The 18703-nt window shown below is 41.7% G+C and overlaps 1 protein-coding gene across 1 annotated transcript in view; it reads left to right on the forward strand.

Annotated features, from left to right (window-relative positions):
- Positions 1 to 16406, forward strand: part of LOC119733812 (C2 domain-containing protein 3-like) — a 46483-nt gene extending 30077 nt beyond the window's left edge. Inside the window, exons 22-37 of the mRNA XM_038207182.1 lie at positions 792 to 935; positions 1971 to 2075; positions 2242 to 2422; positions 3287 to 3430; positions 4494 to 4766; positions 5118 to 5261; positions 5719 to 5830; positions 6864 to 7034; positions 8375 to 8480; positions 8757 to 9001; positions 9923 to 10070; positions 10662 to 10889; positions 11582 to 11925; positions 12260 to 13675; positions 14492 to 14624; positions 15118 to 16406. Of these exons, the coding sequence (XP_038063110.1) occupies positions 792 to 935; positions 1971 to 2075; positions 2242 to 2422; positions 3287 to 3430; positions 4494 to 4766; positions 5118 to 5261; positions 5719 to 5830; positions 6864 to 7034; positions 8375 to 8480; positions 8757 to 9001; positions 9923 to 10070; positions 10662 to 10889; positions 11582 to 11925; positions 12260 to 13675; positions 14492 to 14624; positions 15118 to 15297 (4074 nt within the window). The 3' untranslated portion in view covers positions 15298 to 16406. The remainder of the gene's footprint in view (positions 1 to 791; positions 936 to 1970; positions 2076 to 2241; positions 2423 to 3286; positions 3431 to 4493; positions 4767 to 5117; positions 5262 to 5718; positions 5831 to 6863; positions 7035 to 8374; positions 8481 to 8756; positions 9002 to 9922; positions 10071 to 10661; positions 10890 to 11581; positions 11926 to 12259; positions 13676 to 14491; positions 14625 to 15117) is intronic.
- The last annotated feature ends 2297 nt before the right edge of the window (positions 16407 to 18703 follow it).

Here is an 18703-nt window from a genome sequence, read left to right on the forward strand (position 1 = left end):
TGACGATAAGACATGAATCTGGGACTGAGAAACATCTCCAACTTTATTAGGAAATACTTAAAAAAAATTCTTGACTCTCTACAGACTTTGTACACAACCGCTGAAGTAGTGTCAGGTTGCAACTTTCTTTCCATTACTGAATATGCAATCTGAAAATTTGTAATGTAGTCACAAAGAGGATGCCTATATTTTGTTTGGACACAGCTTGGATTGTAAGAAATACTGCCAAGCATAGTGGAGTCCAACGTTGTCAAAACTTTTTACTTGCTTCAGAATTTGAACTTTTTGTGAATTCCATTTTGTTGTTTCGTGAATTACCCTTTGTGACAAACTGGGGTTGTTTGTTCTGAAGTGCACATCCTGAAATCTTATGATTGGAATACCCAACTGGCTCATGCTTATACGGTTGATGCTTTAAAACCAAAAGCTGTGGTAAATGTTAGCAGAACTTGTGATCGCGTTAACCAAAAAACTAAAATATTTGGAGTTGTACAATCAAATCAATTCAAATCAAGTCAGGATTAAAACTAGATAGGCACTTGACACAGATAGCACAGAAAATTGATAACACTTGACGTACTAAATGTTGCTATAATGAACACAGTTGGGTCCATATAAGCATTCATTTGTTGTAGCCATATTCCTTCGCCAGTGCTGGTATATGAGTGCATAAAGTTCAGGAGCCAAAGGGAAGTTTGTTATAACCAAATATTTTGGACAATGTTCCTCATGACGTTACTTCTAGAGTTAAACATGCTAACCAGCAATTTGAACATTTTTGTGTCTTTCAGTTGCAAGATGCTGGCTTACTGGACGTGACAGTCAACTATCGCCACAATGTAGTGCAGGGAGGAGGTTCCATTCCTAGGGGCAGGGAGACAGGGGGTCCACAAGTCTGTTTGTCAGTGGGCGTCCTGAGAGCATGCGGCTTGAAGGTACAGTCGTTGCATGGAATACATATATCATGCGCTGTGGTCCAGTGGTTACGGTGTTCGACTCGTGTGCCATGGTACATGGGTTCGAATCCTGACCGTGGGAACATGGTACTTGTGCTCTTGAGCAAGGCACTTTACCATTATTGCTTTGTCCTTCGGAGTGGGACGTAAAGCCGTAGGTCCCGTGTGTTGTGTAATGCATGTTAAAGAACCCAGTAACACTTGTCGCTAAGAGAAGGGGTTTGCCACGGTGTTTCTGGCAGTGGCAGCAATTATGCCCCGCAGCACCTAGCAAAAAGGTGCTACATAATGGGTCTCATATGTTCATATACTTCATTTACCTGTCTTTGGTTGCATTCTCCCCCAGCGCTTTGTATCCTCTGGCAAAAGGCGCTATATAAATACAGTTATTACTATCTCAGAAAATTTGTTTGTAAAATTCATGAAGAAGTAGGGATATTTTGGCAAAATAACAGGATTTGTTTGACGCTTAGGCACATTTTAATGCAGAAGTCCAACAAAGTAGGCAAAGACATGTTGAAGGTGTCGATGCTTAAAATGATACATCATCGAGTTGTCTTAGATATAAATAAAACATTCCAAAGAATTCGAAATCCCTTGCCTTTGGTCACGTAGCCCACAGTGACGGCAGCATTTTAGTAAAGCTCATTTCACTGCATAAATAACCTACTGCAACAACCGCCTATTGACCTATCGCGGTAGAATCGCGTTAGAATTGCATCAACGCAGCTTGTGAAATATTGTCCAATTACATGACATACAAATGGACGCGGAAGGCGCAAACCCAACTCAGTGTACAAAAACTCCATAGGGTTGTCTAAGGGGCGTGGCTAACTCGCAAACGGCGATAGGTCAATTGCAATAACCTGTCCAGCTTTTTGAGTACAGTTATCTACAAATGCAGGGGTGCAAGTAAGGAGTTATGTGATATAACCATAGCAATCAAGTTGAAACTTACTAGTCTATGATTCTTTTTATTACTCCCTTCCCCCCTTTTTCTTATACACCCTTCAGAGTGCTGCAGTGTCCCTTGCTCAGTTCGACAGCAGCCTGCAGTATGCCAGTGAAGTTGGGGTGAACGCCTACATCAAGATGGAGCTGTCATTTCTGTCTAAGCAGGTATGTTGTCTTATTTCAAGATAAAACAAAATAATAACCCCAAAATGCATCTTATGTCTAGAAATAAATGAGAAAAAAAAATCAATTGGTTTGGTATTTTGCTGTCGGAGACTTGTTTGATCGAGACAACGTTCACAACTTGGATTTCAATCCTTTTTTCCCCTAGGATGTACGCATCACCCAGACCGTGGCCCGTACCTTTGCCCCGGAGTTCTCCCACCATGTAGACTTCCCCTGCCCGCTTCTCTTTGATGATCAAGACAGTGATCAGCTGAGCCTGGCCGAGGCCCTGGAGACAGCCGAGATGAAACTGGAGGTTTGGCATCAGGTCCCCGGCTTCAAATCAGGTAACATCATAACTTCAATTAATGACTTTTTGTAGTCTAGCCCATCACAAGTCCTAACAAGATCATCATCATCATTGGGCGGCCGCAGCCGAGATGGATGCAGCCAAACTCTTCTCTTGTCCGCCATGGCCGTGGTGATGTCATTAACGTGCTGACTCACATCATGGGGCAAGGCAATCTCTAGCAAATGAGATCGGAGACAACTTGCTCTTTGCCTCTATAGCAGTGGCCGCAAAGCGGGCTCTGCGTTGTGTTGATGTAGTGGAGATAGGTGGGATGCTGCCGTATATTTCCGCCTTTGTCTTATGTTCCCTCCTGGAAATATTGTGCGATCTCATGAGGAGGCGAGTGTAGGTACCATCTAGTCTCTGTTTGAGCTGACCGTCAAATACCTGCCCAGTCTAAAGTCAAGTCAACAACAGTTAGTTCACTTGCTGTAAATTTGAAGCAGTTTGAATGGTAGAGGTCTGAAATTCAGAATCTTCAATTCTATAACCATTGACATTAACCAGTTTGCATCTTAGGATATGATAACATGCACTTTATACACAGGCACGGCTGACAGGCTTAGACGTCGAGATTGCCTGGACTCGCCTCCGAGTGACATCTAAACACGCTAATCCCTCGTGCCTTTTGTACACACACACAAATTCATACAAGTCTGTGGAGGCGAACCGTGTGTTGATCTTGAATTGGCTGTTGTGTACGGCCTATTGTTGTACAATTTACGCTCCAGTGCACACCCCAGACTATTGAGTTTTCGACAACAAATATCGTGCAAATACTGTTGAAATGACTCTTGCGAATCAGCATTTGTGGCATTTGGCTGTATATGAGTTTGAATTGTGTTTTCTCCCCATTTAGACCACGACGCCAACTTTGTCACCATAGACAGCGGCACCAACAAAGCGGCTGGGATATCTGCTCATAGACTGTTTGCGCCAACCGGGGATATTCTGCTAGGGACTGCCATGGTGCCACTGCAAGCCATCCTGTCTCACAGAACAGGTGGGAAAGCAAACACATGCTGAAATAAGAATCTTATTTCAGGTGGTTCAGTTTAGCCTTGAGCTGTGAGGGGAAAAAAATGAGCTGAAAACTTTCAGCGATACTTTGTTAATGCTGCAGTTGACACCTGCTTTATGTGTACAAGTTCTATTACATGGCATATCGTTTAATAATGCAAATAACAGAAGAAGGCCAATATAGGACTGGTTGTAGTTACATGGTCAAATTCTGTTTCAGTTAATTTTTTTTTTTTTTTTCATCCTTATAAAAAGACTCGAGGTTTTCTTGCTGCTCTGAAAATTTTGAAAAAAAAGAAAGATTTAAGTAATTATTTTGATTTTATTTAATATAATATACCGGAGTCTTATATAGCGCACGTATCTACCAACAATTAGGTACTCAAGGCGTTGGGAATTATGTCTATTATGAAAAACTGGTAAATGAAGTCTATGAGAAATATGAGACCAATTGTGAAGCACCTTATAATGGTTTACAAGGTGCTGCGGCGCATATTGCAGCCACTGCCAGAAACACCTGGGCAAACCCCTTCTCTTAGCAATAAGTGTTAATGGGTTCTTTAAAGTGCATTACACAACACACAGGACCTACGGCTTTACGTCCCATCCGAAGGACAAAGCAATAATGGTAAAGTGCCTTGCTCAAGAGCACAAGCACCATGTTCCACGGTCAGGATTCGAACCCATGTACCATGGCACACGAGTTGAACACCGTAACCATTGGACCACAGCACCCCATTAATGGCCAAGAAATGTATTTATGGCTTGAGAGTGGTATCCTTGTAAAAATATTCTTCAGAACAACCACAAGTATGAATTCTTATGTCAATATTTAATTTTCTGGCCAAAAAACTTATTTAATGGCTTGAGCGTTACATCCTCGTGAAAACTTCTTCAAAATAACCATTATTACGAATTTTTATGGCAGCGTGTACAAATCTAAAGTACTGTGTACATTTATCAAATGTTAAGTTATTGCCATTAAAGAATTATTTTGTATTACAGTTAAACCAAATATTTTGTTTTTGTTAAAATTGCTGCTTCAGGTCTGCAGGGATGGTACCCCTTGTCGATTCCTGCCCCTGGATGGACCAACCAGCCCTCTGTCCATCACTCTGGCCATCCGCCAGACCATTCTGCATCGGATTCACCCCAGGCATCCCGTGGGCGGGGCTTGGATCGAGTGGGAGGCGGCCTGGAGCTGTCAATCAAGTTTGCCCATCAGGGAGACCGGGACCGCGTCATCGATGCTGGTAGGAGGGTTGGCTGGTCACCGGATGTGGAGCTGGAAGGCCTGGAGGAGTTGTGGGATGATGAAGGTGCTTATCTTTGGCCATTTCTAGAAGCTGCTACGTTCAGAATCATACTAAGCATGGGAAGGATTGTACTTAGCAAAACAAGTTACCGACTGAAACTTCATTCAAAGATGCTTGGTATTGACTGGTACTCTGCCAAGTTTTTCTTAAAAATAAATTTTGCAAAGCGATATTTTCAGCTTTTCTGACTTAAAAAACAGAAGTCTGTTGGATTTTGTATCTGAAGGTGATTATTATAGTTGACGAAAACAAAAAAGACCGGATATCATTCATTATATATTTCAGTTTTATGATTATTCCAATGTTGTCTCATAAAGCAATTTTTTTCATTTGTGTTTACTTGTTCATGTTCAGGCGCTTCGGCTGGTTCCTACTCTGCCGAAATTAATGTGAACATAGACTCTGCCTGGTTCCCTGTACACGCAGCCCTGCGGCCAGGCCAGCAAGCTTTGGACACCGCTGCCAAAGCCTACATCCGTTATAAGCTGTATGACAAAGGTCAGTTTTTCTGCGAAGTTTGCATGATAAAAAGCTACTTTTGATTATTTAAAAGTTCTCCTAAACATTTCTAATAACTTTGGTTCCTTAAATTTATGTGTGGAGTTTGAGGAATGAAACAGACGAACTAAATGTTCACAGATTTGAACAGCAGTGGAATGAATGTGGAACAGTGGAGAATACTCGCTGTTTTCTTCTTATGCAATGAAAAATACACAGTGTACATATAGGTTTGAAAATAATCAACGTACTTAAATATATATATTTTTACTTAAAATACATTTATTTGGATTTCTGCAGTTGGCATGGTTGGCAAAGTAATCTACATTTTTGTGAAACCAAAATCGGAAAAGTTGAATGATTCCTTAATGATGGAGAAGGTTTGCTTGGAGTAAATTCTAATTATTTGAATGTTGTTTTCAGTTGTGTGATTGATATTTTTTTTCTCATATGTCAGGTTCCATTTGTTCCAAGTTGTGTTACCTGGATGCGAATGATGAGAATTATATAACAGCAGACCTCAAGCACGGCCATCACTTCCACACAGCGCTGACTCAACCCCTGGCTTGGTGAGTCTAAAAGCCAGAAATTTGAACAATGCTTAATCTTTAGTTGCTTTTTATTTGAACCAAAATGTGATTTAAAGGGAATGTACAACATTTGCTTTTGCTGCAATTTTCAGGAAAAAAATGAATTTGGAGGATTAGTTTGTTTTAGCAAATTTTGTTAAACTGACTTGTTTCACGTTTTGGGCTTGTAGATGCTGGGAAAACCAATCGTGTTCTTGTAGTCTGGTTCCCTGACCCACTTAAGATAAAACAGAAAAATCTGTACACTTTGGGGAATTGTAAGGTCAGAGAATCAGTCTAGCAGGCTTGTACCCCTTCACAGGTGTGTAATCAATTGCAAAGAAAATGTGGAACAACTGTTATGAAAAATTCGGAGCGGTTTTTATAAAAAGCCAGTTTTCTTCAACGCTGGTCGGCCGACCAGCATTGGAAAAATACAATTTTTTTTTGAAAATGTTAGCACACCAGGAGACACGATTTTACAGGATGCTTTAGACTGTCATTCCCATACAATCCAGTTAAGTATTTTGTGACAATTTGATCATTTCGTTTTTTAATGTTTACAAATGTTGTATCTTCCCTTTAAATGTGCTTTATACGTGCGATTTTATGTGCTTAATATCTTAAAGTATTTCACAATTATTGTCTTCATTCATTGCCATGAGATCAGTTCTAACTTCAACAATTCGAAATCAGTGCAGTCTGTTCTCAACCCTGACAGGTACTCATTTATGGGTGGATGGAAGCAATCATAGCAAAGTGTCTTGCCTAAGAACACAGGCATAATCATCCTTGTTAACGTTCAAATCTGCATACCATTACATCATTGCACTCTGTTTAGGGTTCGGCACAGGAACCCATTTATATTCCAGGTTGAATAGAGTGTAAAGCAATAAAGCATCTTGCCCTAGAACACAAGCATCATGATTCTTCTCAAGGTTCAAACCTGCATACCTCTTAGTCAGACACTGTAACCATTGGACCATAACAATTTTTTGAAGGATTTATCCTTACTGTTATTTTCCATCTTCAGGTATCTCAGAGAAGAACGACTTGAGATTCAACTCTGGGTCAGCTACAACGGAGAGCTCTCACCGACCGACACCGGTCACACCCGCCCAAGGCAACGGGACAAGCTGATTGGCTGTGCCTACGTGGACATGTCGGCACTGTGCGACAAAAGAATCAAGCAGCGTAGAATAAGGTGAGTACAATAATCAGGTCGGCGCAGTGGTCCCCTCCTCCCTTCCACCCCTGTGGTCCAGGTTCGATTCCCGCCCAGATCCACATGTGGATTAGGGTACAGTCCCTACACAATTCTGTTTTTTATGCCCCGCCGGTGAAGCCGAAGGGGCATACTGTTTCCGCCTTGTTTTTTCCTCTTTCTCATGTCCTCTTGTGGAGTTTTCCTCCCACCTCTAAACCTGAACATTTCTTCTCTGTCTCCTTGTTAAAGATTTCTTCAGTCTTGCAAGCTTCAGTGCCTTGGACACTTTTAATAATAATAATACTACTAACAGGAATTTATAAAGCGCCTTTACCGAAGGATTCAAAGCGCTGAAAACAAATCAACAGAAATTGAAACAAATAAAATCAAAATAGGTATGTTTTCAAGAGTCCCTTAAAGTGTTCAAGTGATGATGCATTCCAGATGGTAATGGGGAGAGAGTTCCATGTTCAGGAACCAGCCATGGAAAAGGCACGGTCCCCTGTATTCTTGGTGGTGCGAGGGATAACCAAATTGGCTTCCGAGCGGAGACCTTGACGTTTTGGTTTGCTGAGGTCTACGACCTCGAAAACATATGATGGGAACTTGTTAGACACGGTCTTGTATATATTAAGTGCTGCTTTAAGACAACCCGTTGTTTGATAGGGAGCCAGTGAAGTTCACAGGGAGCCAGCGAAGGGAGCCAGTGAAGTTCAGCTAGTAGAAGAATCTTTGATTTCATTACCAGAAATAATTATATGTGTGTGTAAAATATTTATAATAATTAAGCTGAGTTTTAGCGACAAAAAATTGTGTTAACTCATTCTGAAGTTGTTCATCAGTTGAAAATTTTTGGCAAAGTTCACACAAGCCTTTTTTCAGAGGCAACTTGGAGGCAACCAAACACAATGCAAGAAACCCTGGGGAAAAATGATGTACTTTTTTCAGGCAGTTTATGGAAATTCCTCAAAGAAAATTTAAAAATTTCAAATTTTGCCGGTTTGTTCTCTTCTTGGAGAGTGTCTGTTGACTGTGCACCTTCCCTCATTTGGCGTGTTCCTCAGGAGGATTTGGAGCTTTAAACAGGGGTGTGAAATCTCAGATTTAAAGCTGATTTCAGCTGTTTCTGTTGTGGATTTCAGCTTTTTTCCCTCACTTGCTGTGTACAAAAGTATAGGAGATTTCTAAAGTTCAGCTTTTTTTACGCCTTTTTCAGCTGTTTTCAGCTATTTTTATCAGTGGTCACTCACACCCCTGTTTAAAATCACTAAGATTGTAAGCAAGTTGAGTATGAAATGTGGTAAATGATTTCTTTTTCATGGTCGATCTTTTTACAGTGGGCTGTATCCATTGTTCAGGCCAGGAGCCAGTGATCTAGGCGGAAGCTGCATGAGGGTTCATCTCAGCTTGAAGCACGCCCATGTTGATTCTCATCGCCAACAGGTATGACACCAATGCATCTTTGGTATAACTTGCTTACAAATCATGCTGATGATCTATCAGCATGATTTTACAACATTCAAGAACAGAGGTTTGAACCATTCAAAGACAAAGATTATATAGTAGTTATATTTAAAACTGTCTGTGAACCTCTCAAGTACAAGCCGTATCTCGTATTTGCCACCATTAAGATATCATTTGTACATTTGTACATACTCCTTGTGCAAAACTGCCTTTCATTACAAAAGTCACGCACAGTACTCTCATGCCCCACTCCAGGAATCAGCTGACGAAGCCAAGATGCCCTTACGAGATGGTATCAGACAAATCCATCCATCCCGACCTCATCACCAAGAACACCCCGTGGATGCTGAGGAAGAGGCGGCGAGGAGACAGGAAGATGAGAGGAGACAACGGGAGGAGGAGGAGGAACAGGAGACGAGGAGGGAGATGACCAAGCCGGTCCTGATGGGTGTGGCTGTGGAGAGAGCCATGCATCTGGTGTCAGTCCCTTCCAGTAACAGGTAGAAAACAGAAAACCATTCCTTTATGTGCCTTTTCATATACAGTGAAATCTCGATAAGTCAAACTCTGATAACTCAAACAACTGTTAAGTCAAACAAAGAATCAAATCGCTTCAGTAGTATAACAACAATATACAACCCTGCTTAACCCGAAACTCTGCTCAAGTCAAATTTTGAACCTGTTCCCTTGAGGTTTGACTTATCGGGGTTTCGCTGTATCATGCATATCTTGTCCCTATATTGTCCCAATAAGCATCCTATCTCTTGTCGTAGGGATAATTCAGTGCACTTAATTAATCTCATTTTGGAGCATAAAACAAAAAATATAATCCAGGCAAGTTGAGCGTGGTCTCAAATGTGAACAAAAAATACATTGGAGGCTGACAGTATTTTATTTTAAAATTACCATGTTTTGAAATTTTCTTTTAAACTTTATTGAAAATTTCAAAGAAATCTTAGATACTTGGGAAAAAGTTTAGTTTTGGAGCTTGGATTTAAATTTCTGTTAACTTAATCCAATTGGAAATCTTTTTAGATTTAAAAAGAGCACAATCTCAGCATAACTGCTGTGAAAACCGCATGCTAATACCATCTTTAGTTAAAAAATTATGGAAGTTGGAACACCAAAAGATGTGATGAAGTGATGTGATGCAGTGGCCCTATTTTGGCCCGTTATTCGAAATAAAAATTCCCGACAAACGACTCATTTAGCTTCATTGCATCACAAATTATGGAAATCCTTCTCCCAGACAGTTGTATAGTCAGGTCAGAATTGCAGATTTGTAGCTAAATCACAAAACGTCTTTGTCTCCTTTCAAGTCAAAAGCTGTTGCATTCCTTAGTCACTGCTCACTTCCTGTTACTTGTGATTTGACATGTGACTTGTGATTGACTAGATTTTATTCCATGTTTTGTCGACAGACTGGAGGACAGCCTGCCAAGCTGCTACGTGACATTCCAGTCGGCCGATGGGAACCCTATCCACACCCCCACCGTGCCAAACTCTGCCCAGCCCGTCTGGGGGTTTGAACAGGAAGTCAAAATCAGCGCCGAGGTTCTTGATCGCCAGGTAGGAAGGTTTTGGTGCATTTGTGATCTTCCACTTCTGGTAAATTGAATAACAAAAGTGTTGTACAAGCTTGCAGCAGACATGGTAACTATCATCCTGGCGTTCCAGAGGTGTGTTAAACCAAATTATGATCAACGTTTAAAGCATTTGGCAGCAACTTCACATGCAAGTAATCAAACGTGTGAATGTTGCAGTCATTTGGAACAACTCCAGAGTCTTGGTCAATCCAAAATTAATAGCAAAACTTTGCCTGTCTGAAACCAAAGTTTAATTGGGTCAACTTGAGTCCTCGGAATATTTTTTGGTCCAGCATGAATCTGGAAGACCATGCTTCAAGAGGTGTAAGCCTTTCATTCACCTTGATCGTAATCACACAAAAAGAAAATTCAGCCTTGACAGTAGGGGATTTAAAGCCTGTGTGAGTAGCCTGCAACACTTTTCCTGCTGCTGGGAACTCTGTAAATTTTGTACACATTACTGTTAAAAAAATCTTTAAAATATTATTAATATAAAGTTACAAAACATTTGTTTGATTTGCATCTCTAGCCAAAAAAAATTCTTCAATTCTAAAGATACACTTTTCATTTTCAGAGTTTCATCTTCAAGGTGTGGCACCAGACCTCGTCCGAGCCCGACATGAACAGCGATCGTATGCTGGGCTTTGCCTCGGTGGACCTGGCCCCTCTCCTGGCTGGCTTCCGCAGCCTGAATGGCTGGTATAACATCCTGGACTTTGGCGGCCACTGCCGGGGCCAGATCAAGGTCTCCATCACGCCCAGGGAGAGCGTGTCACCTCTCAAACGCTCACCCAAACCAAAGGTTAGCTCATCACAAACATAGATTTGAAGCCTTACATTGTATCATTCATGTGCATTAGAACATGAAACACCCTCAGAGATTCTTTAACATTGGTTGGTATGCGTCTTGACAATACCTTAAGTCTGATTAGCCTATTTCTCCAGTCCAGTACGCTAACATGTCACACAGGATTTAACTACCGATTTATACTGTTGGATATTTGAATCTAGCTGAGCCACTGATGCACTGGCTGATCTTAGACTCATAATCCTCCATGAGAGATTTTGAGGCTGTGTTGTGACTGGTCCAAAGCGCAGCTTCTGTCTATGGTTCAGAGACGGATAAGTGTGCAATTGTCTAATTACATGTATGACCAAACAATGATATAGGACAGAAGACAACAAAAATAAGACAAGAACAAAATAACTAAACCAGTAATAACATCAGCTTAGGAAGTTTGGACTGATTAGCCAAAATAGACAAAAATGGTTAAACAAATAATGTTTAATCGTTCAAACTGATTCAGAACCAGTGGTCACTTGTGCTTCTTTGCTTGATGCAGCCTATGAAAAATGCTTCACATGTGCCGTTGGTGACATTTGAATGTTGTAAGAGCACTATCAAAACACTTTCAAACTAAGCAGTTATTAAAAGTTTCTTTTTTGATTCTCTTTGGTGAAGAAATTTCCTTTTTTATTGTTTTATTTCAACAGACGAGCCCCAATACCTCGGCCATCCTGGCCCAGGGCTTCCCCCACATTCCACTCACGACGCTGTCATCATCATCATCTCACCCGCCCAGCCTGCCTGCCAGATCATCCTCCCCTCCCAAATCCACCAACCCGCCGTCAAACCACTACCAGGAACACCTGCAGAATGTTAGAAAGTTCCACGCCGACCTGCACGATAGGCTACAGACACGGCAACCGGACTCCACCACTTCTGAGCAGGGGAGGGACAGCAGGAGGGGAACCAAGACGGCAGCTGTTGTCAGTCTTGGAGATGGTGGCCTGCTACCATCTTCTGTGTCCAGCTCGTTCCTGATGCAGAATCTCAGGTATAAACTGAGAAAGTTACACAAGGTTTTGCAGTTGTCTGGCAAAGTACCGGTTCTCTCGAAGCTACTTTCTGCTTCTTTTGTGGGTTGATTTTTTTCTTCTTGAAAAAATGAAGTAAAACTTGGCAGATGCTGCTGTTGGAAAATAACAAAAGTGATCTGTAAAATTTAATGTACTGCTGTGTTAGTGGCATTGAAAAATGAGTTATTTGCGGCCAATTTACCGTATTATGATAAACGTATTAAAGTAAAGAATCTGTTCTTGCTCATGTTGGTTACTCATAATGTTGTGTCTCAGTCAGTTAGTAATCAGATTTTTACTTCTTTGCTGCAGGAAAAATCTGACAGAGCTGGACAGTGTCTACCACAGGCTGCAGCAGAGATTGGCCCATGACCCATCACCGGACAGCGTCAGTCACCCCGAAAACAAACCTTCAGATGAGCAAGTACACATTCCTCGCCTTCCAACAGAGAAAATACCCAACAATGATAATGTTGAGAATTCAAATCAACAAGTGCAATATTCTACCGGCGATCGTACCAATGATCCCACTCACAGGAGGACTAGTGACGAGGACATCTTGGAGAAAATCAGGGCCGATCTGCGACAAGAGGATGCAGAGTACATCTCAGATGATGATGCGGTCAGGGAAGAAACTGGTGGACGGAATCATTACTCGGAAATGGAGGAACCTGCATCGCCACAAGTTGAGAGCGACTGGGAGGACAGTGTGCAGTTTCAGGACCGCCGAGAGGACAGAGAGAGCGAACCAGAGGAGGACATCATCATCGTACCTAGGCCCTTGAACGACATCTCCTCTGCGAATTTCAGTAACGGGGTCCGACCGGATGCAAACGTTGGACCACAGATTCATCAAGGAGGTGAACAAGACTTGGATGGTGTCAACCAAAGTCAACAGGATGATAAAGTTGAAGACAACAGCGATTCGGGAACGTCGAGGCAACAGAAATTTGATGAAAATGATGAGGAGCTGGGTCACGCTTCTGATTTCTTAGGAGCTGGACACGAGCTTGACCTGGAACCGGGCTTGACTGACCAATTCAGGACGGGCATGGGTGATGGGAGACTTCCCATGGAATCAAATGGGAGAACGGGGGTTGCTGGAAAAGGATTAGAATCAGAAATAGCCAAATCAGACTCTGAAGACGACAAAAACAGAGCTGACACAGATCATGTACATCTGGACAGGGATGCCATTGCAGATGAAAACGCTCAGCATCCATCGGAAAGAAGCTCTTCCAATTCTGAAAACCACATGCAAAGTCTAATTCCACCAACCAGCAAAGTCAGCTCAAAGAGTCAAGATGATTCTGGAGGAGAAGATTCAAACTTTGGAAGTGACAACATGGCTGGAATGAGACCCGAACACCAAATTTTGGAACACTCGGACAAGTCTCAAGACATCAGCAGACGAGGAGACCATGCAACTCCAAGGATTATTGCAGACACTGACAAAGACCAAACAATGGGCAGAAATGCTAATGATCGTAGAGTGGCCGAAAGCTCTGGAGCCTCTGACCGTGATGCTGGACGCGGGTCAAAGTCCAGGTCCAACGAGGACTGGCCAGAGCAGAAGGTGAGAGAAGGGGCAAAAGAGGATGGAGGTGGAGGGAGTCCTGACGAGAGCAGCGACGAATCAGTGGTGATCACCATTGATTCCAGACAGGCTGAGAAACAGACCGTAGCAGGAACAAGAACAGAGCAGCCAGGCAATGTGAACCTCTCATCGTATCCTCTTGTTACTGCAACATTCAGACTTATAAATAAATGAAGACTAGAAATGTTGTTGTTCAAGCCAAGAATTTAAAATACCTAAACCTTTTAAACTTTTAATCAAGCAAATCAAGTCAACTTTTTAAATTTTTATTTATCAAGTATCTGTGCATATCAAAGCTTGCAGAACTGTCTCTGGAATACTAACCTTGAGTTCTTGGCATTTTGCTACGATACTTTCTGGATCCTCAACAATCCTCCACTGTGCCGAAAACCAATAGTTTATTTTTGCATTCTCCAGGGGTATCAAGCTCAAATGAAGTAAGGAAGAATGTGAAATTAAGCAGGCGGTAGCTTGAGGTTTTACCTGGAGGTTTTACCTGGAGGTTTTACCTGGAGGTTTTACCTGGAGGTTTTACCTGGAGGTTTTACCTGGAGGTTTTACCTGGAGGTTTTACCTGGAGGTTTTACCTGGAGGTTTTACCTGGAGGTTTTACCTGGAGGTTTTACCTGGAGGTTTTACCTGGAGGTTTTACCTGGAGGTGTTACCTGGAGGTGTTACCTGGAGGTGTTACCTGGAGGTGTTACCTGGAGGTGTTACCTGGAGGTGTTACCTGGAGGTGTTACCTCGAGGTGTTACCTCGAGGTGTTACCTCGAGGTGTTACCTCGAGGTGTTACCTCGAGGTGTTACCTTGAGGTTTCGCAGGGTTTCACAGAACCTCAGAATTCAACCCCAAATTACTGATTGTTAGGGACAGGGCCTACCAAATTCCTCCAAAACCTCCTGGTTGATTATAACTATGATTATTCCTTCACTAGAGCTGTCTTAGCTCCCATTCACCACCCGCCCAGCTTCCCAACTTCTTCCTACCCACGCGCGACCTGGAGGCATCGATGAGGGCACTGCACAACGTCACCAGCATCTTGCCCCGAGTCCAGCCAAGACTGGTTGAAGACAGCGATGTAAGTCATTCATGCGATTTGTTGTCGTGTTGACGTGTGGTCTAGCGGTTGAGCACAGGATTCATGATCATGAGGTGGTGGGTTCGAGCCCCACCGTGGCCATGTGTGTTGTGCCCTTGAGTAAGGCGCTTTACCTCAATTACTCCTCTCAACCCAGGTGTTAAATGGGTACCGGCATTGTTCAATGCTGGGAAGGTAGCAGACTCGCTGTGGAGATGGTGTGGCGATTCCCCCCCCCCCCCCCCCACCCCCAGCAGGATACGAGTCTGGCCCAATTGCTATTTAAAAAGAGAGATGGGCACTCCGTTCCTGTTAACACAGGTTCGTCTCATTTTGTGCTTCACTTAAAAATTCAAATGGTCCAGCCATCTCAGCGAGGTGGTCAAAGTGGGTAGGACGTCTACACTAGTGAACCTGAGAAAGTAATTTGCATACTTCTGAACCACACTCTGTTTTGTAATTGATTTGTTTTCCTTCATTAATCCCTTTCCAGGAAGCCACATCCAGACCAACAGACGCGGCCAAAGAGCTGACCCAGAGGCTGGCATCCCGTCACTCGTCATCCAGGTCCCGGGTCTCTAGACCTTCCTCTAAGCCGGCTTACAAGCTACCCACTGCAGAGGAGGCCAGGCGGATCGCCAAGATCTTTGCATCCAGGTTCTCTGAGAGCTGACACTGTGACATGTGACAATGGTGACACTGAGGGTTGCTGCTTTGAGTACAGAGGTTGTAAGTCTTAAAGGCATATAGGATCATTTGCTTTTCATGCATTTTGTTAGTTTCCAGTAATAACACCACTCAAAATCCAAAGAAGAATGTTCAATACCTAACCTGTTGAAGTTTCAGCTCAGTGGATATTATACTTTTCGAGAACACACATGAAAAACCATGGAAAACTTTTTATCACGAAACACAATTTCGTCGCTCATCATCATCAACATGTCGGGATCGCCTGGGTAGTGACGACATCACGAGCCAGTCCCTGAGTCCTCTTCCTCCAGCTGTCTCGATCTACCATGCAGGTGCGCAGCTCCTCTGCAGATGTGAGATTAGTGTCCCTCTTGAGCTGGTCCACAAAGGTCAGACTTCTTCTCCCTCTGAAGGCAGTGCCCTGGGTGGGCTCCCACAGTATGGTTGGGTGGGCAGCAAGCTCAGGGTGGCGGACGCAGTGGCCAGCAAGATTAAGACGACGCTGTCGCTAGCACTCTGTATTTCCAATGATCAGTCAAATTGACTGATCGTTGGATATCACCTACATTTCTTGATTTCTTCTAAATGACAGCAAGCCAGACGGAGTAATTCCAAGGTTTTTTTTAGTACCAGTAGTCGTACAACCTTTAATCCAAGTAAGCTTTTTTGATAATTCAATAGGTTACTTTTGGGATAAATGCAAATGATCCTATATAGCTTTAATGGTATTTATTTTAGAATGAAAATTTACTTGAGCTGGATTCGAACCTGCAACCCTTCAGGATAAGCTATCTAGCACTGTGTTGGCGGTCTCCAAATCTCTCAATGTGTAAGTGGAATCAATCTTCAGTGAACGAATACTAACCTTCTGTTCGATCTGTGTGCAAAATAACTCATTGGTGGAGTGATTGTGTTTGACAAAAAAATGCTCACGGTTTTCAAGGCAAATCAAAGTACACTCCCATTCGTGGGTCAGGCCAATTCCATACTCTCACTAGTGACTGCTATTTGTATGTAAAAATACTACAAACATGTTTTAGCTGTGTGCCTTGGTTGGAAAAATGCTAATGCTTCCTAACAATATTTTGTGAAACTTTAGGCAAAAAAAAAGTCTCCGGTTTCTGGTATGCGCGTGCGTCGCCGTAGCCATGCGTGTCGGCAAAATGAACAAGTTTTTTTTTTCAATGAAAGATGATGTCTCAAAACCGCCAAACTCACTGGTTTGACTGGAATCCTGCTGCTGCACAATTTTAACGTGTTTTTAGATTGGGTTATGGTCGAGAATAAGCTTTATGTGGCCTCTCTGGACTCCCATATATTTGCACTAAGTTTAGTCGGGCACCATTTGCAGTCATCAGCCGACATTTGAAGCAAAAAAAATCAGGTAAAAAAAATAAATAAAAGCCGCGTCGCCGCACCACTTTTTGGGCAAGCTCCATACCAGAAACCGGAGACTTTTTTTGGGGGGGGGGGCCTTACAGATACAACACTCTGTCATGAAGAAATTCAGTCAACATTTATAGGAATTAAATATTACTGACAAGATTTACCACATAAATGTCTTATAGGGTAAGCCAGACTTTTTGAGAATCATTCTAAATACTTGTTTTTGTTTGTTTTCGTTATTTGCTTTGTTCACCGAATTTACGTTTGTGCAAACCTGTTACCAGATTTGCATATTATTTTTGCTTTGCTTCAGTTTTTGTACATTTGTATTCAGAGTGAAATGTAAATAAATGAACTGATGACAAAATAGTTCACAATTTATTTTGATTTACTTTTTTACTGTTTTGTTTGATTTCATTTAGATTTTTGTTCCAAGTTGATATTAGAATACTTATTTACACATAACACAAAATAAGGAAGAAAAAGACTCAGGCGAAACTATTTTGTAGAAATAAAAAGTTTATTTATTTTACAATGAAAGGAAAGGAACAAGAAATGACTAATATATACAGGGAGATATTTATTATGTTATGTACACGGTACATATTAAATACAAGCTGCAGAGTCAAAAAATGCATCACCATGGACACCTAAAATTGCCATCATCGTTAGATAAATGGTAGTAACGAGAAATCGTAAATAAACGTTTCCACTCGTATCGATTCAAATACGCACTAACCCCATGTGCATTTCAAATCTGCCCATGATTAACTTGCAAGGTCCTTCATAGTCACAATATACATGAATTTAAAATAAAAACTGAACAACATGCAAAACAAATTTAACATTTGATCCAAAAGAGTTTAAAATGAGTTGCAGTTATTGGTTCCCTTGCCTTAGTTCTCTTATTCACACACTTTGGATTGTAGGGCTTTTTTCCCGGACGCCTTTGCTCAACAATTGGGAAAACTGGATGGATCGTGATGCGACATTAAGAATTGTGCGCAATCGTTTCAATATGTAATAAAAAAATAGCTTTCAGGTCGAATGGGGATTTTTAGCCTCGGAAATACAATAACATATTTAAATATGTATTAAACATTGTTGACCTCCTCCTTCAAAATTCAAGGTTTATTGTATTCAGCTTATATTGAACACGAGAATTTTACTACATTTTTGAATTCTACTTTATCATCTTATTTCATTGGTCTTTACTTGGTCATAATAAATCAGTTTATACAATAAAGGATTGCCCATTCAAATATCCCATACTGTTACAGTATACACAGAATATTGGTTGCACTAGTCGTAAATCGCCATAGAGATTAAAGGGGCACTAGGTCCTGAAATCCCCCAAAATTTCATGTTTTGGATTGTTTACTAATACTTAGCCCTTTTCAAACATCTGGTTGAAAGGAAACCAACCTAATGTCTTACTGTTCCCGAAAAAAAGACGAAAAAAACCCCGGTTGTTTACATCAGACACGACGGAGTATGAATACGTTTTCCGTGTCGTTCTCAGTGTACGATATCCGTTGTGTGTCTCGGGAACAGCGGTGACCAATCACCAATGCAAAAAAATATGTTTTTTTCAACATCCGCAAAAGGCGAACACTTTACGAATGACAGCTCAAATTTATGGGGTCGCAAAAGTGGACCCCGAAATTCGTTTTCGCACTCATAATACAGGAATAACACAAAAACGCCCAGTTTTTAAAAAATGGTTGTGTGGATGTTTATATCCTACTTTTAAATGTTCTTTCCGATTAACATCATCTTGTTCAAAGCGCCTTTTGTAGCCCAATTGGGCTGTTCCAGGACCCAGTGTCCCTTTAAAGAGGTTGTGGAATGCTCGAAGACATTTCCGTCATTTTTCGGGTATATGTAGCCTAAGGTGTGATGAAATAAAAACGACTATTGTTTCTGTCATAAAATGAGTACAAAAGGTACTTTTGAGAGCTGTTTTTCAAGTCCTGTCATGCCTGTTTCGACCCGAACGTGCA

The sequence above is a fragment of the Patiria miniata genome, unplaced genomic scaffold, assembly GCF_015706575.1.
Source record: "Patiria miniata isolate m_02_andy unplaced genomic scaffold, ASM1570657v1 HiC_scaffold_26, whole genome shotgun sequence".
Lineage (NCBI taxonomy): Eukaryota > Metazoa > Echinodermata > Asteroidea > Valvatida > Asterinidae > Patiria > Patiria miniata.